This window comes from Haliotis asinina, chromosome 7 (assembly GCF_037392515.1).
Source record: "Haliotis asinina isolate JCU_RB_2024 chromosome 7, JCU_Hal_asi_v2, whole genome shotgun sequence".
In the NCBI taxonomy this organism is placed as follows: Eukaryota; Metazoa; Mollusca; class Gastropoda; order Lepetellida; family Haliotidae; genus Haliotis; species Haliotis asinina.
This window is the reverse complement of record NC_090286.1, coordinates 7,710,716-7,734,790: the sequence shown is the minus strand read 5'-3', so window position 1 is coordinate 7,734,790 and position 24,075 is coordinate 7,710,716. Positions and strand designations below refer to the sequence as shown.

At 40.4% G+C, this 24,075-nt stretch overlaps 1 protein-coding gene across 1 annotated transcript in view; it reads right to left on the bottom strand.

Moving 5' to 3' along the window:
- Positions 1–412: 412 nt before the first annotated feature.
- The window catches only part of LOC137291481 (uncharacterized), an 87,311-nt gene continuing 63,648 nt past the window's right edge, over positions 413–24,075 (bottom strand). The window contains exons 4-14 of the mRNA XM_067822834.1: positions 23,777–23,857; positions 21,942–22,115; positions 19,607–19,713; positions 18,176–18,281; positions 17,223–17,505; positions 12,699–12,763; positions 12,178–12,252; positions 9,748–9,897; positions 7,379–7,485; positions 5,658–5,769; positions 413–3,034 (exon numbers count right to left, since the gene is read on the bottom strand). Coding sequence (XP_067678935.1) covers positions 2,778–3,034; positions 5,658–5,769; positions 7,379–7,485; positions 9,748–9,897; positions 12,178–12,252; positions 12,699–12,763; positions 17,223–17,505; positions 18,176–18,281; positions 19,607–19,713; positions 21,942–22,115; positions 23,777–23,857 — 1,517 coding nt within the window. The 3' untranslated portion in view covers positions 413–2,777. The remainder of the gene's footprint in view (positions 3,035–5,657; positions 5,770–7,378; positions 7,486–9,747; positions 9,898–12,177; positions 12,253–12,698; positions 12,764–17,222; positions 17,506–18,175; positions 18,282–19,606; positions 19,714–21,941; positions 22,116–23,776; positions 23,858–24,075) is intronic.

The following is a 24,075-nucleotide window of genomic DNA, read 5'->3' as shown; positions in this document are numbered from 1 at the left end:
TGATTTTTAAAACTCCTTAGGAATCTTCGTATCATATGGTGCCAAATGTTTTGGCTACCATGTTTGTCTACATAATCACCCATTCATCGGAAAAGTCCAATCTAAACTTATTGGCACCGTTCGTCAATAGTTCATTCAGGAAGAGACATTAAATCGATATACGGAGATTAAAAGTAGTTTCTATGTGGTAACCTTATTTGCATATTTATCGGCTCGTGATACCAAGTTTGTGGGACTAGTTTATCAACTCGATAACGCTGTCCATTATATGGTATAATAGCATTTCCGAAGGGGTTTACATTGACCTGGAGGTGCCAATGTCTTGTTTGATTATTGTAATTCATTCAAATAGTTAAAATTGCAAACCACATAACTGAATCATATAATATAAACATATAAAAGCAACCGTGAGTCATATTTTATACATATTTTATTGCGAGATATACTTTATACATCCACTGTACATAATTTCGTCCATGATTTTACAAAACTGATCCTGTATCTTACAGCTGATTATAAACTCTGTGTACATAATTTGTACGTACAGCATCAAATCACGTGTGTGTATACACTGCCAGGTTCGAACCAAGAAAGCACAACCGACAGACAAGGGCCACAGAGCCAAACACCTACACAAGAGTTGTCTGCCCCTGAACTGGATGACCTTCACCAAAGGGTGGGAATCCAGGTAGAGCACGACATAAAGCCTTACGATAATTGTGTGACCCGATAAAAACAGATTGGTTGAATAATTTTGAACGTGGCAGAAATAGACCGGTTCGTAACTGTTTCTGTGTATTCTTTTCAAAGAATTTAACAATATTTCTAATTATCAAAAGGTTCTTATGAAAAGTGTAAGTAATATGAACAAGATGCTTTCATAATGATGGCCTTAAAATAACACAGAATCGCATAAAAATATCTAAATTTCATTATTGTGATTATTTCATTATTGTATTGTTTTCATCTAGCAAATCATACACGTTGCTCAAAATACACAGTAAATCATATAAAGAGCCGATTTCATTGCAAACAAGTTAATTACTAAATCACTTATTAAGACGTCATATAAACATGTGGTCAATATAAACAATAACCAAAATGACAAAATCGATGAATATCCACAAAAAAACATGGCCACAATGGAGATTAATGCAATTTGCTTTGGTTAAGCACGAAACCCTGTGCCCTTATATTAGACATGATATCGAAGGTATAAAATGAATTATCTGACCAAGGTCAGGCCCCGTTGTTCAAGGTGAAGGTCGGCGGACGCACGGACGCACGGACACACGATTTATAGCTGATGAAATGGGGAAGGCACGTACACAGTGTTGTTATCGCCCGGGAGTGGAGCCGATATGAATCCAGTCAGGATCCATGTGGAGCCCGGGTGAAACATACGCAACTCGGACGATTGTAGGAAGTGTCTAATCACTGCTCTACTCCATAATAGGCTCTGTCGCGGAGTGATATACAAGAAAATAGCGCCGCGGCGCAGGAAACAAATGATTGTATGATCGTATGTTAATCCTAATTTGGCTGAGTGTATACATAGCAAAATAGTTGATATCCATTCATTCAAAACACCGTATCTCGTTAGTCATTCGTATACATAGCAAGTGTTTGTAGTATTCATTACTGCGAATACTCTTTTGAAAAAAATACATGTAACTATAACAAATAAATATTCAACCATTAACAACGTCCTTGGAAACACACACACCGCGGGAACAGTGGTGATATCCAGATCTATACACTATCTCTCTGCAGGACAAACACGAAACAGTCTCGATATCATATGATCTCAACTCGCATATCATATGATCTCAGCTCGCACATAGCCGTCATAATGAAACTGTCATCTTATAATGACGTCATGATAAAGATGATGGTGGTGATGATTTTGATGATGGTGATGATGATGATGAAAGAGCACTTGGATCGTCTGGGAATATGACCGTTTCTCTCAGAATAGAATGCAGTTTTTTTTGTAGCAGCATACTAAAACAAATCCTCTGCGTGGACAAACAGCTTTAACGAAGAAATATTCAACACCAACTTGCCATTTGTGAAAACAGTTTCCTTGAACCGAATGCGCGTGCTGGGTGAATGAGAAGCGGAAACACGTGACGTCATTTACACCCGGCGCATGCGCACCAAGATTGGCTCGGTAGTCCCCTGGGCTAGTTATTGTCTGGGTAATATCATGATACAGTTCTGCACAAAGGTCCTCTTAAACATAATAATAGCCAATATGGCGATCGCCCAACACAGCAACTTTCATTCTCGTAGAAATACTCATCTGTACTTCAGTACTGAAAACCACGTCAGTACTATGACGTTATATAAGACGTTATGACGTTAGCCATAATGAAGGTTTGCTCATTGAAATCCAATGCAGACTTCTTTCTCACACACATCATAAAGCATTTTGGTAGTTGCTTCTGACTGCACTTGTGTCTATGTTGTCGTGATTCCAACAGGACAGAGTTTGTACCCTTTCACAAAAGCACGCCTCGATCCATGGTAGGTCGCGCATCGTTTGAGCAGCGTCCTGATGTGAAATCACTCCTTTCGTTGTGGGATTGCCAGTGCCCGGTTCTGTAAACTCTTTATGACATGAATAAAAAAAGGATAATATCACATATCTGTTCGCTCGATAGGAATGTTGAAACAGACAACGATCACCCAGCCAGAACCCCGCTTAGGAGCCTTGGAGGGCCTCTTGAGCACAATGTCATGATGTCATGATATCATGGTACTTGACAGTCATGTCACCTTAGCGATGACAGCAGTGTCACTAACACACATAGCAGAGCTATACAGCGAGAACAGGTCCGCCTGTTGGCTGTGTTTATGATAGTAATGTCTTTCGTATCCACCTTAGGAATTGTATTATGGTTATTGCCACTATATCCTCTGTTGTCCCGACCCCCCCTCACGTCATTGGTGTGGCCTTCTCCCTCTGCCCTGGTGTGCGGGTTCGTACTTGGTTGGGGTTGGACCCGGCGGTCGGTAGTTTTACAGGCTTCTGAAAATTGATAAGATCAAGTATTAGAAAAGCAGATTACCCACATTGATTGGCATGTAGTCTCTTCAAATCTATCACTCAATGTGGATTGGCAGGTCAAAATGTCTGGAAAGCATATATCGTTCATCACACTATCAACTCTTGGTTTGACTGTCCCTGAAACTGAGGTACGTTTTTAGGACTTTGGTGTAGTTCTTGACGTAACATTGAATTCATTCAATATCATCAATGAAAACATGTGTCAGATGCTGTTGTCACGTGAAAACACGTGCATGACCACATCATCCAGTAGATAGAGTGAATGTTGTTTTACGCCGCTGTTAGCACTATTCCAGCAATATCACAGCGGGGGGACACAAGAACCCATCTGGGGAATCAAACCCGGGATTTCGGCGTAACGAACGGACGTTTTAAGCAGTAGAGTACTCAACCGACCCATCTAGTAGATAACATGAATGGACAAAAAAAAACGAGTGGCTGGCATCACGAACACAAGATACCCACGAGCGAAAGGAATTTAAAAGATTACTTTTTCTAAAACATTCTTTTAAACAGCTACATTGTCAGAACACCTTATATAAAACTTATAAGCATATAAACTGCAAATGCTACGCACAAACGGAGATAGAAGTGTACGATCACGAGCACACCCTGCATAGAATATCTTAATGGCTTAGACTTTCATTCTAACGATACACGAGACATGCCCTCAAGCACTGTTAATGCAAATTAATTGAAATATAAATTGATCCCTGTGCTTTCTGAATTTAAGTATCCTTGGAGTCCTGTTTCAAGGGAGATTTCAAACTTCAGCTGTGAGCTAAAATGAGAAATTACTTGTAATGCAAACCAACTGCCGGTCCTAACTGGGAACAGGTCGAATTGCAAACAAAACCCCACGGAACCACGTGACTGCCCCCAGCGCGTGCTGGTGTCTAAATTTAGATTACATAAGTTGAATTTGTCAAATCTGATGACTCAGGTACAGAGAGTAGAATAGAAATCGATAATAGCGGGTCACGATGACCTTTTGGGAGTATTAACGATAGCGCATGTTTTGGGGATTTCAAATTGACTGCGTGTTTATATCAACGCGTTAAGATGAATTAAACATATCAGAGCAATATCTGTCTGTTATCACGGTCAAACAAGAAAGGCAATTGATTTTTAGAATTCACCCAAATACCTATGCTTCGGACGTCATTTACTGTCTGGTTCATGGGTATTCGTTAGATAATCTTGGGTTTGCTTGGTGGCTGTTTAGTTTAGTTTTACGCCGTACTTTAGTTTTACGCCGTACTCAGGAATATTCCAGCTATATGGCGGCGATCTGTAAATAATCGAATCATGACCAGACAATCCAGTGATCAACAGCATGAGCACCGATCAATGCAGATGGGATATGATGACATCACAATATCACGTTTATATGACGGCGGTCAGTAAATATTCGAGTCTGACTCAGTGATCAATATCATAAGCATCGATCTGCACAATTGGGAAACGACGACATGTGGCAACCAAGTCAGCGAGCCTGACCACCCGATCCTGTTTGTCGCCTCTTACGACAAGCATGCGTTGCTGAAGACCAATTCTAACGCGTTAGGTATTTCTGGGGATGGCATGACAGGTTTGAGGTAAGTATTCTTCAAATGTCCATCGGATTTTGGATCATTTATATCAAGGTTACAGCGAAACACTGCTCAGTCGAACTTTGATGTGTCGAATTTATGTTTGTCTCGAAGGTCTAGGAAATCTAGAGGTGCTTCTTTTAGAGCTTTTGCATTGATAAAGGGTTGGGTGGAAGGGAAAATAATTTGGTTCAGGAGCTGTGTAAGGTTGTGCTGAACTTCTGATAAATCGAAGCACATACGCGTCAACTTCGACAATTTACTTTTTGACTGACTGTCTGTGTGAAAGGTATTTCTAGGATTTATACGAACCAAAAGTATTCCTTTAGTATTCCGGAATTGTTGTCCAAAACTATAAGCGATATATACAAATTTTGTTTGTGGATTGGACTAAATGTATATTTGGGAAGGCTTCCATGGGAATGCCTGGGACGATATGACAAGTGTATTCGGAACAGGCATTCCACGTATGCTTTTCAGATACTTCTTGGCCATTAAGACTGCATTTCATGGAAATCTCAAGAAGATATTCCGGTATATTTGGAAAAGCAATGCACGAATAGTTTGAGAAACTATTCAGGGTGTCACTTAAAGACATTCTGGAAGGTATTTGAAAGTATTTGGGAAATGAATACAAGAATTTTAGGAAAGATATTTACGGTATTACTTTGAAGGTAGTGAGGAAGATATTTCAATGTATTTGGAAAGGTACAGAAGGGCACTCTGGAAAGATATTCACGGTATTAATTTAAATTTAGTCAGAAAGATCATTCAATATATTTGGGATGAGTATGTTCAAGTTCATTTTTAAGGACATATCGGAAGGTTTACATTGGAGATGATGACGTCACTGTTATAAACTGACAATACTATAATTTACCTCGAGATACCTGCATGATAACGCCGTTGTTATAAGGTGACAATACTACAACGTACGTCGAGATACCTGTATGATGACGCCATTGTTATAAGGTGACAATACTACAACTTACGTCGAGATGGCTGTATGATGACGCCAATCGGCTTCTTCATCATCCGAAGATTCCCTCCTCCACACTCCTCCTCTGCAACCAGCTCGAAGCCGTCTATGCTCTCCTTGTACACCTGCAGACAAAACGTGAACACCTGTACCACACTTGTTTGTCTAAGGAAGACTACGTTCAACGGTGCAGCCACAGTAAAACAAACATCTTCACAGTTGATCGTGATGTGTGATTCTAAATGAAATCGTCCAATTTTACAGATGACTATGAAGTAGGAAGGTCTTGCCTTTTCCAAACAAAACTTAATGGAAAGTTAAGCAAAAGTTAGTGTGGTTGTTTAACGCCGCGCTCAGCAATATCACAGCTGTATGTCTGTAAATATTCGAATCTGACTTAGAGATCGACATCACGAGCATCGTTCTACACAATTGGGAAACGATGACATATGGCAACCAAGTCAGCGACCACCCGATACCTCTTACGGTGAGCATGGGCTACAGAAAACCAAATCTAACCCGGATAGTCACTGGAAAAAGAGCGAGACAGGACTATATTTCCAACTACAAGAACTAATCTAATTTGACCAGACCCCAGATATATGAAACATGTCACCACATCTTTGTACAACCTTGATCTAACTAATGCACTTATCATCATAGTACTTAGTACTGCTTATGTTCAACCCAATGACAAAACATTTCTTGAATGTACTCTCAATATGCCTTGTGGAAAGTATGAACTATACCTAAAGAATGATCTGAACTGAAAACATGAAAGAGTTGAAATAAAAACAACAACCTTAATCTCATGTATGCACAAGAACGTGCCAATTTTGTCAACAATTTCGTAATGTTTTGTAAAAGATCCTGAATAAGACAGACACAATTGGGAACAGCGTTTGATGTTTTCAAGTCTTGGGAACAGACGAGTTATTTTTCAAAAGTACCCTATAATACATCCTCTTATCGATTATAAGGAATAGGGTTCCTTATCGTGAAGGCGGTGATGGACATTTCCCGCACTGCAGTACCATTCACCATCGTACAGATGCTTTGCTTCACTGTCACCTCTTGTTCGCAGACATTGCCTAACCATACATCCATATGTCATCATACCGAAAGTGCGTGTTTATCTGTGTTAGGCTATAAGTACTTACTAATTGACAGTCTTTTTCAAGTTATCATTCTCGATGACATTTGCTTATAATTAAAGAATTTCACAGTAATAAATTCAGCGGTGTAACAGAACGGATTACATGTGTATATGTGAATATTTAGTTTATTGTCTTTATCAATCAACCTCTACGTTATAAATCAAGCAATCAAAGTTTAAATTGGTGTTTTTTCTTGAATAATCTACAAAAAAACAACCAAGTTATCGTACCTCCGTTTTCAGGAAGATGAACAAATGTTGGCTGTTTCTACTATCTAATCCGATGTTTAGAATTCTACCCTTCATGTTCGTTTTTTATAGACTTTTTAAAAGTACAAGCGCGTTGATCATGATGCCAAATGGAGTTAATCTGTCACTATTTCAATTCATTTGAGAACATGCCTTAATGGGCATCGTCTATGTGTATTTTATAGCGGTATGCATGTTGCTGAGTTATCTCCCTTACCTCCTTGGCACATCGGGTGGACCTGTGTTGGAATTGGAAAAGGGGTTTAATTTTATCAGAATGTGAAATATTACAACAGACAATGATGTAAAAGGTGGAGCCAAAGACGTACCAGACAGTCGGACACCTTCTGGACAGTGTCGCCCGGCTTGCTTGTTATAATATACTGGGCACCTGTCGGATGTTCGGTCCAGTTCTGGTTGCACTGGAAGAGCTCCACTGGAATAACAGAACAAAATATGATAACAATGATGCTGTCAATGATAATGTTTATGATAATGATACTATCAAGTACGAAACACTGATACACCAGCAGCATCAACTTCTACTACCACTACTGCTACTGCTACTACTACTACTACTACTACTACTACTACTATTTTTGTTACTTAACGCCGCACTAAACGACTATATCCACCACTATTACTACAACTACTGCTGCTGATGCTTCTACTACTACTACTACTGCTGCTGCTGATGCTACTACTACTACTGCTACTACTACTACTACTACGACTACTGCTACTATGACTACTACTACTAATAATAATAACAGGGAAAAGGATATATGTTTGTATTAGACCATATGGTATTTTAACAGGTTCAAAGGATATTGTGAAAAGGAACTTCAAGTATGCCTAAAGATATATCAGGTTCTACATGTAATCGCATTTCTGTCTCCAAGGTGATAGTATACAATCTTTAAGTTTTCCCTTAGTAACGTAAGACACGATCATAAATGTATAATTGAGAGATGCTTTATAAACACATGCAAAATGCACATTCGTCACGCAAACTATCGTGTGAAAAGTGATTTCACTTCCACAAAAAATGATTCTATGAAAATATTTATACAGCTTCTACTCCATTGATTGTGACAGTCACACGGATAAAAAATACCTCAACACATAGAAATAAATTCCAATTGAATTCCATAGCGGCACAATGAAAATTTAAGCAAAAACATTTGAATTTTGATTGATCTCGGTTTCAGATCCTCCCCAAAATACTTGAAATTGCGTTGAGAGTTTTCTTACGTTGATTGCTAAATAGCCTGTTATATTGGCAACACGGCTTGTCGACCAATTGCGAACATAACAGTACATGACAGTTAATCTCGAGGAAATTAGCCTTACTCCAAAAAATAGTTCTTGTTAACTGAAACAGGACGAAAAGATCCCAGTGTGGAGAATTCAGCGCTGAATATGTCAAGTTAATTAATTCCTTGGGAATTTGCAAAACTCTTTCATGGAAATGTTTCATGCTAAGCGAATTGTTTACAAATAAAGTAGTGTTTCTGACAAATTGTTTCCATTGCACTATTGCATCACTGCCAAAGCTCCCGTGTATGGAATGACATTGGACATTTCTTTACTCGATCCTGACTTAATAACCTTTCAAAAACTATTTGGAAAAAAAACACCCGAACCAACCGTGATTCCGTTCATCATAAAACAAGACCGTTTTGAACGTAAAAAAGCTAAAATCAATTACATCTAACTGACGATGAAAACTACTAATCGTAGTTTATGAAACACTCTATTTGTTTTTCTGTAAAACACAGTAAAATCGTGCCTTTGCACTAATGTTAATTATATCCATTGAGGCTTAAACATGAAAGAAGGGTAGTTGTTTTCAACTTAATCTAATTCCAACAGATGCCTTTAATAAAACAAATCACTGTTTTGCACTAACGTACCCTACCACAGAGCCCAGATTGTCTAGGATGGTATCTTCATTACCTCAATGCACAACCATAACAGTTTACTAGCTGAAATAATGGGTATATGATTGCTACATTTCAAGATTTATGTACGCACAAAGAAAGTCCAACTTCTGGTTCCAATGCATCACGTTTACATGGCAAGCCCATGACCGTGAGGTGTTTGCATTGGAAGGGCCTTGTCTTCAAAACAGTTTCTGTTTCTCGTTTTTTACACACGAGTAATTTACAAATAACGCATGATTTGTTTCAGAAAAGACATGAAAAACTATTATGAATGTTTAAAAAAGGTTCACTCAAATTACTGGTGCCTGGTTCGCCTTTTCTTTAAAGAGTTAATAAGTGAAGATTTTGATGTTTACAACTTTTGAGTTACATGTTCTCTCAACGAAGTTGTCAAAGATTGTGATAATATTCAAGACTTGAAAAGGATTCGAGAGGAAAACTTTTAAAATGTTCTAAACTAGTTTCGCCATAACGAGTATTGCTATGTTTTAAAGGTGAGCAATTGACCTGCCGCTGCATGTGTTTCTGACCTGTGTCAGTGGTGGGTTAGGATAGTGAAAACACCAGCTGCCATCAATATTAATTAATTCACAAACATATGTTAATAATATAGTCGGATAATGGACTTATATTCTGTACATGGAAAGCTTCTTTGTGTCTATCTGTTGAAGCAATGATAAAAAAAATCCATTTTTTCAAGCATGGTCAGTTAATGGTCAGTTCATATGTTATCGTGATATTTATCAACTCACCTGTGTGGTGACCAGATGGACAGGAAGCCTTAATGGCCATTATCGTTGAGTCCGAGCACCCTATCTCGATCTCTCCTCGACAGTCGGACATCTTATCCACATACGAATAACTGCCAGGAAGAGGACATGGCACAACTCGCGATTCCATGGCTGTGGAGTTTAAGAACATTTGGTTACACATATATCACTCGACACATAGTGAATTATATTGATAGCTGACGTAGTTCTTGGGGGCCTGAAATGTGGTATCGAATGTGGTACAGATACACCAAGAGTTAGCATTGCTTCTCGTCTCCCAGGAACTAGCTCTGCCAGGATCCTGTAGGGGTTGTCGACAACGAAGGTTGATACCAAGAACAGTACCTCAAGATTGGTACGGTGGATAACCACCTTTGTTAACATATGGACGTTTTCCAAACCTATGGTTGATAATAAGAACATCAGTTCACGTGGTCAGAGTATGATGATTAACTGGTTTTACAGAACACAGATGAGAGTTTTCAAAACCTGTGCGAGGCAATTGATTTGTGTCATCGGGCTAGGGTGATAAATCTGCCAGCATTTAATGTTTTTCAGACCAGTGCTTGATAACAAGAACATCAGTTCACATTGTCGGACAATGACGATAAACCCTTGCCAGCGCACGGTATAGGCTTTGTCACACCAAAGGCTGGTAGCGAATGTCCTAGTTCACGTCCTTCCAACAGCTTCCCGTAACCTCAATCATGGACATTGTACTTTTTCTCCATGTCTGTTACGGACTTAGTTACGGCCTGGAATCTTTCCTTACACCACAACGAGCACACAGGGAGACGGCCTCGCGCTGTTTCCATTATTTGAGTATGTTGAAAGCATGTTTTGCAAACTCGTATTCCAAATGAAATGGGCCTAATGATTAGAAACAGATTTGTTCCACCGTCGTTTCAGAGCTGATGGAATATCGTTCTTGAGTGCTGACCTAAATGTGGAGGTGCCCACCGTTCCCTGTGCTCAGCCATGTTGTAACGTAACGGCTTGATGACTTATTACTGTTTGAAACAATTACTTTAGCTCGCCACTTCAACATCTAGCTCCGCGTTTCAATCAAGGAAGTGCGCACACGGTGTCCCGCTATAAAGACAGTCTCTACTTCAGTCTCGCGGCCTACCTTTAATCACTAGCTGATCAATATTTGATAGAATGATTACATCAGGGCGAGATCCCGACTTGTTTTACAGTGGGGAAGACTTACGCTATCGCAGAGTGAAATCTGAAAAACGTTGAAGGGATTAGCGCAAACGGGCACGCATCGCACGTGCGAAGGAACAATTGTTCTTCGCAATGGCGCTCGGGAGGACGAGATGCTGTATTGATCTGCTTGTACAAAGCTAGATTTTGCCTCTGGAACCACACAAGTTAGAGAAAAACCGTTTCCTTTTTGAACACACATGTCAAATTCATCAAGGGGGCAGCTGAAAGACGCTTTTGTTTCGACCTGCCTTTGCAGTCTGCGTGGCTTCTCTCGGCAACATGGCGGCTAGTTCCGGTGTCCAGGCAAAGACTAAGGACTCATGAAAGGCACGTTTTGAGATAAGTGATACTGATATAAATGAACCAGGAAACCCCCTGATAACCCTATTGTCGATATTTAAAACACGTGCTGTAATGTCAGAACAGACTTAATCTGACATAACAGTGGTTTAATTGTAGCCAACATCGACATGAACGTCACGGAGTAACATCTAAGAAACGAGCTGTGTATTGAATGGTAATCAAGGCTGGATGGTCGAAGGATATCGCCGGCAGCAACTGGGGCGATCTGTCAGCGGAGTCGGAAACTTCTCGACGACTACGATAGGGCATGCATGTCTCAGATGCATCTCACACACACTGGTTTGTCAGATGCAAGGATCTCGGATGTTTCAGGTTACGATTCTGTATTGCTCACAACGGCAAGGGTTAAGTGTCTGTCACAAAACGGTTTTCTACACGTACATGCTGCATGCATCTATCACAAGTCTAAATCATAGTTGTCATGTGCTGTGACGTTTTTGTCATCGCAAACGTGCGCTCCTCACGTAAAGGGCTCACTTCATATTATTTTGAAGAAATAATATCACAACACCGTTGTTTCGATGTTCAAGACACGTAAATAATTCGAGTTATCAAAGATTCGACGCAACCGCTAAATGACTTGAAGAATACGCAGGAGCCAAGCTTTTACTTCGAGACACCCGTACGTTCGACACGTCAAGATTCGACAAAGAGAGTTCAACTAATTTGCAATCAAATCCGTGCAACTATTACTATAGAATTTTACAGACATGACACTTGTGCAACCAGAAGCTTACATGCAATACTGTACAGGGTTTTGCCTTATCTAGCACAGGGTATTTATAACACAAAAGCACACGTCTATCACAGAATGGTACCACCGAATTCCATACTTACGAAGTATCACATATTTATGGACGTTGTCGAAGCTCCACTCGTTACATGCTCGATCCTGGTCATTCACGGGCGTACCTAAAACGGAATATTATCAATGTGAGTATTTTTGTTATATTCAGTTAACAATACCATCTTAAGAATGCACACAAGATATCTTCCAATCACATCGTTTCTTGACTTAGCGAAGAAAGACAACAATTAAACAAACGGTACTGCAGTTGGTCGACTTGGAATTCAGTAATAAACAGAACACTGATAGGATTTCATTTGACGTCACGTCAGCGTTTCACAGCGTCTAATACGACAGTTAGAGTATTCCTCTACGTAGCAAGAGGCTCTCACCCCCGAACCGCCATACATTATCAAGAAATACTTATCTCCAAAAAGTTTTGGAAACTTTCCTCGGCAGTTTAAACATTGTAAATTGATCTGTGTTCAGAATGAACGTATACGCTTTCCGGCACTAGTGGAAACATCTCAGACGCTGGCAGACGACTGACGTAATGTAATTGACCACTCACCAAGCATCAGTTCCACCACTGCCGGTCCCCTCTTCTTCAACCTCAAACACTGGTACCTGGATACGCTGAAACGGGAGAAAAACACCAGACATTAGGAGATTGAAAATCAAATGGCCCCAAACTCGTAGTGCCTGCAATGGGCACCACTGAACTACACCGAAGCCCTAAGGAAAGGAAAGGATACACAGTCGGTGAGGTTTTTATTGGTATTGATTTTTACAAAATCCTTAAGTAAATGTTATTGAAACTGCAAGCTACGGAACACCTTCTGGCTATGTGCCAAGCTCCATTTGTAACGCAGAGTCTTCTGAAGTGTCCTTTGGTTGACGGAGATATCCAAACGATAGGTACATTCATACTGAAATGTCTTGGATTAAAGAACCGAGAAATGTGGTAACCTTATAAACAGGAAGGATGCCCTCAATAAGGGGGAATATATTATAATAAGGAAGACTTTGGCATGACGAGGAGCGTTACAGGATGATAAGGGGATCTTTAGGATCATATATAGGATGGTAAGGGGAGTACAGGATGACAAGGAGAAATATAGGATCATATACACGGAGTACAGGATGATGAGGAAAACTCTACGATGATAGGTAGGATTATGGGACAATGAGGATAACCATGGTCTGATAAGAAACACTATCGGATTATTAGGCGTATAGCATGATAAGGAGTATAACATGATAAGGAGTATAACATGATGAGGAGTATAGCATGATAAGGAGTATAACATGATAAGGAGTATAACATGATAAGGAGAATAGCATGATAAGGAGTATAACATGATAAGGAGAATAGCATGATAAGGAGTATAACATGATAAGGAGTATAACATGATAAGGAGTATAACATGATAAGGAGGACCATGCCACGATAAATAGGTTTTGGGATATTAAGAAGAACCACAGGATGGTGAGAGGACTATACGAGGATAAGTAGGATTATAGGATGATAAGGAGAACCACAGGATGACATTATAAAGAGGAGTACAGGATCAGTACAGGATAAAGGATGATGAGGATAGAACAGGATGATAAAGGTGAGCATTGGGTGATGAGGAGTATGAGATGAAAATGAGGGTTATGATACGGAGAACTGCAATATGATAAGGAAGAGTACAGTATGATTAGGAGTTATGGGATTATAAGGAAGGGGATAGTATAATAGGGAGGAGAATATGATGGCAAAGTGAAGTATAGGATGATAAGGAGAAGACAAGGATTACTATATGGTGATAAAGTGAGGTATATGATGATAAGGAGGGATACAGGATGATAACACTGTTGTAACAACTACGTAATGATACCCCCTCCAAGTACTCATATGTGATGATCACAACGATACGTCTGACAGGGACCAGACAACGAAGCTTTCAAGTTAGTATCGATGCAGTCAGTGTTGGAACATGTGCAGTTAAACTGTCCGCTTTACACTTTGAGGTGCATATAATCTGGTAGTCTGGATTTCAACGTGCCTAAAAACACCTGTTAATTTGTTTGGTATATTTAAATAAAATCGACACGCACCTTTTCCATATTCATAAGAAATCCCTGCTTAATTCAGAGTCGATTTTACTATCCAGTCTGTATCATGGAGCTTTTGCGCGGGATTCTATCTACTGATGAACACAAGCAAAGTAGTGGGTGTAGCGTAAAGAATGTGACCTGTGTACGTAAGCTGTGACTTCCTAACGGAAGCATAGATCAGAGGATGTCAATTGCGTATGGAGGTGAATAAGTGTATCTTACTGAATTTGAGAAACATACGTAGGTGAAAATTGGGCATCGCTCACAGTGTCCATAACGTTGTTGGTTAACATACGTTGGTAGTGGAAGGGATGTATGTAAGCAAGTAAGGGAAAAGAACCTACATCGCAGTTACGTGGCGTGGATAAAGAAGAAGTGAGTTCAAATTGAATTTCACTTTATGTCAGTCATATCGTGCCTAAATCAAGTTATAGAATAATGACATCTATAGTCCGTAAAAGGACAGCAACACTACTAGATTATCACAATATCACAGATATGAATGTAAAACTTGTAAATAAATTTATAAACACATTTAATAAACACATTTAACTATAGGGGACAACAAGATATAATCAAGGCCCAAGTTAAACAAAATCAGTTAAAACTTGTTAAGTTCGTTTATACAGATTCAATCATAAATTCGTGGTAGTATATCTCAAACGGTATGAAACAATGAGGTTCCTTATCACAGGATCGTCTGATCCCTCATACAACATGTATAATCTGCCATGACGCTACAAACACCAACATCGGACTACCAATACATTGTGTATACAGTGTTGGTAAGACAGGGTGGGAGATAAAGTTGTTTGTTGTAGTTACAGTCCTCATTCCCTCGTTTCATAGATGTTACATCCGCGATCGCTTCTGGTCTCTTGAAGCCGAATTCGGCTCAAACTGAAGACTCCAAGGGAACGAAGGAATAATTCCTCGTCACTTTGTCACCAACATCCATGCCCAATTCACTTTAAGACTCTGGGACACTTGCAGAGTTCTTTCCATTCGTAACCCGTCTGGTCTTGAAGATGAGTGGTGTGAAAACATGTAAATAATTTAACCCACTCGGGTCAGCAACGCTTGCCAGCACTATAAAGTAAATTAAGTACTTTTTTGTCAGAGCGACATTTAAGACGCTGCTAGCCAAGACGCCTTGCCCAACCCCATGTTGACGGCCGTCTCCTTGAAGATGGCAATGGCCACGTTTCACAACTAAATATTTAACCATTGTGATGCAAGTGGATGAAACAGGTCAAAGCCAAGACACATTTGTTGACTGGGCCAGCTATTCTAACTTGTATCAATACCATGCCGGCACGGCCGTCTCGTATTGACTGGCAACAACCGAAGCAATTGGTCTCCCTCACCCTCCCCAATTGAAACCCAACAGCATCTACAGAAGGCAAGAGGTGCAAGCATCGGGTGCTTGGAGCCAGGATTAGTCAAGGAAAATATTAGTGGTGACTTTATTCAAAGGAAGGATCAATTATAGAATTGTCCTCACAGACAATTAGGGTTTGCTATTCTAAGTAACTATGACGAATGTTCCACGAAGGGCAGCAGGTGTGGTATAACCAGGAAAGAATTACAGGAAGAGGAACCGGTGCTTTATAAAGACATCCGCTGCTGGTACTTGCATAGATGAAAGAGTTCCTGACATTTAACCTTTTGTTCGAGATCCAATGTCTCTTGTTTGGATTAATATTGTTTCATTGTAGTCTGACAGAGCATCGACTCAGATACATTGCACTTACACACAAAGATAAAACAAAGCATCCTGTCACTAAAGGATCTAAGAAACGACAGTGAAAGCAAGTGTCATCATCTAGCGTATGAAAACATTCTTCTATAGGTTTGATCTGATTCTCTTGTGGATTTAACGGAGGATTTGTTCTTTATCAAAACCAAATATCGCTTTGACATTTAGGTGAATTGTTCAAAGATCAAATAAAATGTAAGCTAGTTGGCTTGCAATTGGCAATAATGAATATGGTGAATCTAACGAAAATCGGTGAGTAGGCTGGATTGACGCTTTGAGTGATCACCAGCAAGAGAAGCTGGTCTGCGTGAGTGAGTCAAGTTTTCCGCCGCATTTAGCAATATTCCAGCAACATCTCGGGGGACACCAGGAATGGGCTTCGCACATTGTACCCATGTGGGGAATCGAACCCGGGTCTTCGGCGTGGCGAGCAAACGCTTTAGCCACAAGGCTATACCACAGTCCCATCAACGCTTTGGGCATTATTTCAGTTATATACTGAACAGCAAAAGAAACGAATAAATGAAATCTCATAAAGAAATCTCATGTTCAACTCTGCTATTTATAAACTTGGCAAAAACCCCCCTAAACAAAACAGAGTTACGTTTCATTTGCTGTTCCGTATATATGGTGGCTAACAATAGGACATAAGCCAGAAAGGATGCAGGTCTCAGATTGTTGACAAACTTTGTTTATTCCACGAAAACAGGTGTAGTGGCTGACAAGGACACATAACAGTGTCGAACCTGGACTCGGAAGCACCACAACATGTTTCCGGTTAGCGTAGGGGACGCAACTAAGCCATCTTATTATAATTGACCTTAAGACACAATTATGGATATAGTAGAGAATGGGTGCAATTTTACGCCACTTTCAGCAAAAGCTAACAAACTAATATTGTCGACCCAACATAAACAGCTTTATTTTACGCCGGGAAAGGAACACGCGCATTCGTCGAGCAGAACGAACACCGTTACCACTGTGCTACCCATTGCTAATGATTACCGTGAAACAAACGTACTGTTTCTATAAAAAACAACAGCTGTTCAAATTTCTGGGTCTATTATCGGAAACAAATAAATGTAGCTTAGTCATTCTGAGAAAATATTATTTTGTCCATGGAACCAAACTGTACTTCCTGTAAGAGCAAAACCGTAAATTTTCTTATTCAAAAAAAATATTGATAGGTACACGATGTTTGTGTTGAGAGGGGAGTGAAATAAGACCACATACCATGAGTCGTTTGTAGTGTAGGTAATAAAATCCTTGCTGTAGGTCTGACTAGGCCACGTTGCCGTGTTGTCGCTGATGTCGGGTATTTCCTCCACGACCCCCATGCACCTCACGGACACAAGCGCCGAATTGTCACCTCTCCTTGTACCGACTCTAAAGATGCGGAACTGCTCAATATCTTCGTCCAGCACAAACCGGAATTTACCGGCAATATCCCGCCATTCTCGGGACCCAGACAGAAACTCGCTATAAGAGCAGGAGGGTGGTGTCCATTTAACAGCACCTAGAGAAGAATGGATGAGTTCAGAAGTCAGTATAAGAAATTCATGGCTGTGGGTGTACTTTGGTAGCACAACACATTTCTGAAAGAAATTACACGCACATATTCTACTCAAAAGAAACTAAAGACAACCCGATTCTTTAATAATCATCCTTTTGTCATGATAATGTTATTGGGCATTCACTATGACATATCGACTTTATGGATATGAGAGAATGGGACTGTCCTTGAAATCCTTTGAGTGGCACATTATTATTATTATTATTTAATTATTTTTCTTTTAGTTCGGTGATATACGAAGAAACATGTGGGACCAAACAAATCAATGTCTGAATGCTTTTTAGATACTTAACGTTTTCAGAAAAAGTGCAGGTTTTACCTCGTTCCTGAATTGTAAACGTTCGGTGTCTAACACAAGACAAAAGATGGTGATTTACCAAGATAAATATCCTTTGTGCATTCTCTCTGGAGATTTAGATGTACACGCCATGCATCAATGTTTATACAGACCTTGACAACGTATACAAGCTGCGTCTAATAAATGTTTTTTTTCCGAAGTTTGTATATACTGTATGTTGGGTGATAGAAGTCATTGCTTCTCTTCCTTGGCAATTGTGTTTGGGTATGTCCGCGTGCGTGTGTGGGGTGGGGTGCAGTGGAGGGGGGTACATACGTGACAGAGACATGGTCAGATAGCCAGTCCTTGGGCTTTGAATGCCCTGACATGTGGGGTCGGCCGACATCGCCATTTGACCCTGTGACCCATAGAAACTGTACATCTGTAACACACACACAAAAAAAACACTGACAGTAAATTTTAGTATTTCTTTAAAGCCAGCCTTAAAACAAGCACAATTGTTTTAGATATATATAACCAACTATGTAAAAATAGAATTTTGGATTTTTTTCATACATATATAGATTTAAACATCTTTTTAATACCTTTTTTTGCTGAATTATTCCGGCAAGCATTCATTCATCCCAATTATTCATGACTCTGTAATATTGAACCCGGGTATTTTCTCAACGCTCGAGGCAGCCGTAAGGAAATGTGGATATACATGGTATTCTCGGTCACCATGACAACAAAGACAACATCTTTTTCGGAGGCAATGAAGACAAGAAATCCTGCAACAGAGAGGGGGGTCGCGCCCGGAATTCCTGCTACAAGTATGATACGGCTCATATACGCTACAGCTCCTTCTAGAAAACCTCCAATAGGAATTTCAAGATATGTTTTTCGTGAAAGCATGAGTTTGATGACGTTAAGAGCCGGAGTTGTTATCCCACGTAGAGGTCTGGAGAGGCTGGGTGACCCCAGCATCATTTGTTATTAGATCCGCATCTCTATAAACCAAGCTTCGGTTCTACAACAAACTCGGATCCGTCGACTGGAGGAAGAATATACATAGGAAAAAATCTACATAGGATATGAATACAATTCAGTTGGCGGGAAATCTCTTCAGGACAACTTCTCAAAGCCAGGCGGAACAAATCGATGAGCTCGACAGTACGAGGTCGGTGGTCGAGCAACGCGGAATTAAGGAGAGCGGTTTTTTCGTCCCCAATCAACAACGGGCACAGCCGTGGAACACGTCTTATTTTCTGAATGAACGAGTAACAGTGACTGGTAAAAGTAATACAGTAACGACTCAAGACCATGCTGAACTCTTTCCCTCCGCACAGAGCGATTCTGAGAACGGCAAGTGGTGCTAATTGAAAGGGAAATTGGATGAAGGCATTACACAACTATCAAAGACCTTCTAACTGGATGAGTCGGGATGGCTCCCAGAGGGAATGGCGGCTGCTCGTGGCCAGATCCCACCACCAGGCAAAGTGAACTTTACATATGGAATGTAAATCTCTTATACGATTAGGCACCGCCACAAAGTAATGGAATGTTTCTTAAAACTCCTGAGATTAAACCTCAGAACGATGTCTGCACCAGGAACGAATGGAGGCAGGAGAACCAGGGTGTCGTCTGCTCGGTGTGAGCAGCCGACATGAATGATGCCGAGCACGTGCTGCGCGGGAGAAGATCGCCGCACCAATTACACAAAGTATTTCTAATTTGTGGAGAGGTATGCTTCGGAAGAATACTTACAAAGCAACGGTACATCTGTGTCTGTTCTGTTAAACCAGAACCTGTAAACATTCCATACAGAAAGAAATCGCCGTTGAACCATGTCGCGAGGCACTGGAACTGCATGTCTGAAATACCAAGCGTATTCATCTCATCATTTGGAAACCGCTTTACAACAAATCTTAATTTCTTAAATAGATACATTACAAGACAAACACGTCACATTCGGTGAAGAATTCGGGTTAGAATTGGTCTACAGCAACCTACTGCGGTCGCAAGAGGCGACTTGGGTGGTCAGTGACTTGAGTGATACATGTTCTAACTGCACTGATCGATGATCCCGATGCCCATCACCGGTCTTTCTGGTTCAGAAACTTGATTATTTAATTATCACGTTCATATATCTTGAATTTTGCTGAGCGGCTTTTAACAACAAAACACAAATATACTCCGTGACAATAAGATATACAATTAACAACACGGGTGAAATTTATCATATATATTACTCAGTCATGGTACATCCCCTATCCAGACATCTGGACTTGTTGGTTTAGTAAAATGACACAATTGTACTTTCCTATTTTACAATAAATACATAGCTTATTCAAAACGTGACAATATTGACTGAAACAAAAAATATCTTCCAGGATTATATTATAAAAGTAACGAATTCGATTCATTTTCTTTTATTCAATAATGAAACAACATATTCATTTCAGACATTTAGTCTATTGTGAGTCATTCCATAAACTATCCTCCTTTATAAACGATTATTGGAATTTTGACAGTACAAAGCCGGGGTAATGCAAAGCGAAAGTAACAATTGCCTCGGCATTGGGCATCTGTGATGTATTGAGCTGGCATTTGGAGATTCTATTACCTGAAAGTACACAGAGAGCTTATTGTAACAGTGAAGCCACATGCTGCCACGTCACCTAACCAGGCGCTGTTATCACTCGGTAACATATTGCAGTGTGTTAAAGAGAACTCGACTGTTGGCAGCAGAATGTGAGTTATTCTGCGCTCTCGTAAATGTAATAGTCTCTGTTCCCAAAAAACATATTTTGTAATAAGACCTTGTTGAAAGGTGGTATTTTATTCATCCATCGGAAGACATATTTTTATGCGTTTGTTATCACATGCGTATTTAAAATTTAATATCTATACTTAATATTGTGGAAACATGAGACATGTTTGTGTGAGATGGTTGTTAAAACGCTTTTGGTGTTTTTTTTTCACAAGAGTAATTTGTCAGCGTAATCTTAATGAAAGAATAGAACTTAATTATAACATTCGTAGATCTCTCAGGTTCGACGACCTGATCAGCGGATCCTGACTAGATTAACGGACACAACTTTGTATATGACAATGCTAGGATGCAGTTTCTCTGAACCGTACTATTCCCAGCCCTTTCTGCACGGCTAAAGCCCTAAATAGAACAAGTTTAGACGTCCTTACTTTCTGAACCTCCCATCTCACAAGGCTACTTTTCGGTTACAAAAAGGACATTGTTTCTGTCACAATTATAAATTCTCAGTGATTAAGTGCTAGTCAAATCAATACCTTTAAGTCGGTACATGATTCGCAGTCGTATCCTTGCCCACAGAAGGTAATAATTTCATTATTTAATTACCGGCTAAAGTTTCCTTGAAGGTCACGTGCATTCAATAAATAATTGTTTACATGGCCCTTAGTAACCTTCATGCATAAATTACCTTCGCCTAAATGGCAAGAGTTACCTTTGAAGAATATCATTTTATAAATTTCAAAGTGTTTGGTGGAGTTTCTAGATGATATGTGTGAATTCTGAGTTACCTCCCCTGTTTATGCCAACAGACACGAATCCATTTTGTCAATATGTACAACGTGGTAGCGAATGTGTATTCTCAGCATTGGCTGGGTTGCATCAAAGCGGTGTATAGCCGGTATTTATGCATGGTTAAGCTAGATTGGCGCAACTACCCCCTGAAAGCAGACTATAAGACTACGATTAAGCGCCGCTAGCCCCGCGTGATCATTATTAGGTATGCTGGCGGCGATAAATGTCGCCCATACATTCTATTCTGTTCCCACGCCAATGGCATTGTGTCCATTAAAGTTTACTAAGAAGCCATTGATGAGGAAATGCATTTTATCTCAGTTTCTCTTGCGAGTTTCATCCAGTACAACAATTCCTCCCAGCGGGGTGTCGTGGTGCTTTAAATAAAATGGCCCCGTCGCATCGGCCGCGAAAGGTCAACGTGATTAGACTGAAGTGTGATCATGTGTGTGTACTACACTTCTAAAACCACTGCTTTAACTGTATGTTCACGTAATAGGGCCTATTGTTCGGTCTGGCTGATAAGCTTTCACGTACCTTGATCGCGTGTTTCCGGGGTATGCTGGCACCGCTTGTACTTGAAGATGAACTTTGAACTATCCGCGCATTCTTGGATTTCCGAAGATGGGCTGTCACAGTCCCGGTTGGTTTGGTTGTTGTAGGAGAATGAGTAGGGACCCTGAAAGGGGCAGGGCACAGGGACACTCGGAACTGAAATACAAGGAATCACATTTTCTAAAAGGTCATCATTTTGGTTAGATTTTTGCCGGATCTTCAAGGAACACAGGAACAATTTTGACATGTGAGCGAGTGAAGTGTAACGCCTCATTGAACTATATTCCAGTCACATCACGGTGTCTCATTAGAAAAAAAAAACACTTTGGTGAAACGGGATGTGGTTCTGTAAAATCAAACATTATACTCGTGGCGAACTGAGATTCGAAACAATGTATGGTTTCTGGCATGCCCAAGGGACGCAACTCTACAAAGCAAACTGCGACACTCCAGACGAATGGCTCTTGAAACAGGGAGAGTAGTTTTTCCTTCAAAACGTATATACAGACTAAGCGTACACAATGATTGTTTCTGAAATATACATGACACTCTTGAGTACAATATGAACCCCTTTGCCCACATTTGACTTTACCACACACTGCCATTGTCATAAAATTGAATTAAAAAAGCTTTTATAAACATTTTTTTTCCTTTTAGATACTGCCGTATTTCATGGGACATACATCTGTCTCCATACGCAATATATTGTAATGTACACTGTCTAGGAAATTGGACGACAAAGCACTCAGATAATTTCAGTTATTCATATACAACCTACATTTGATCAGGTAGGTAGAAATGCACATAAACGAGATATTAAGTCATATAATATATAATATGGACGTCCCCTTCGTCTGTTGAATAAATCACCATAAAACGTTCCATTTATGTAAGGTAATTTGTGCTTGGGTGATGTACAAGTAAATAGCTTTTCTTCAAAATAGGTCTTGATGCTACTACAATCATGCCTGTTTAGAACATAAGCTAGACTCGGAGCAGCTGGGACCACGGAAACACTGTCTGGAGTTCCAGATGGCCGGGACATTTGTCCTGCTTGCACTGAACCGTCGTTGCGAGGAGTCCTGGCCGGCGAATCTCCCTTCATACAGTGTCTCGAGTGCAAGTGTGGTGTAACTGATGTTGCCAAATCTTGAACCACGCCTTCAAATGCTGTGAGGATTCCGTGGATGAAAAACTGAATTAATAGGTTGAAACCTTCTTTCTACTTCGTCTCATCGGGAGACATTCCCGTGAATTGCAAGTGGTCGCTTATCAAAGAACACCCTGGCTCCTTCGTCTGAGTATCAGCGTTCCTCTTCGTCTATCAGAATACATTCCGCCCCTTCTACTTCTTCTAAGGTGAGGTCAAGAGCCAGAGTCACGTCTGACGGCACTGGTGTAACACAACTACCACGAGTCGTGTTCTCAGCCGAATCTACATGATCCTGTGGTACAATACATGAGAATCTGGCTGTCTGCTTCTCGTCATAATGTAAATAGCGAGATAATGGAGAGCCGAGCGGTATCACGCGAGGCCGTATTTATATAGGCTCGCGGACCTCGAGATGATATAGACGCAACAGTGCTTAGACCATAAAGGTAATCTGCAGCTTGTTTTCAAACACATGAGAAAGGAGCTGGCTCTCAGATGAATTCCTGCGTATATATTTCCCCAGCGCGTGAAACTCGACTTCTTCCACTCGACCTTTGGGAAGGGGAGATAATATAAACAAACGTCTTGCCCTATTACACGTGTCAGCTTATATTGACCCCACTCCCTACCTTATACATGCCCTTTTCCCCTACGAGTACCTCACCTTTTACAATGGTGTGGAGAATATCGTCCCCTGTGATTCTGTCGCAGACGTTGGCTAGATTTTCGTCCCTGGTACAATAACCTGCAACATCAACAGCAAACATTAAACACTTAGGCCGGCATAATTCGTGCGTGGATGGGGTTCGGGTTGGTTCGAACAAACCATGCTTGTAACATGCTGTACATAATCAGGTGGTCTGCCCTGAGACTGGGAATGTTTGGGACCAACGGGGGATGTCACAATATAAAGCACGTGTTTGCGTGTCCAAGGCATAATTTGAACACGTTTCGACGCGCTGA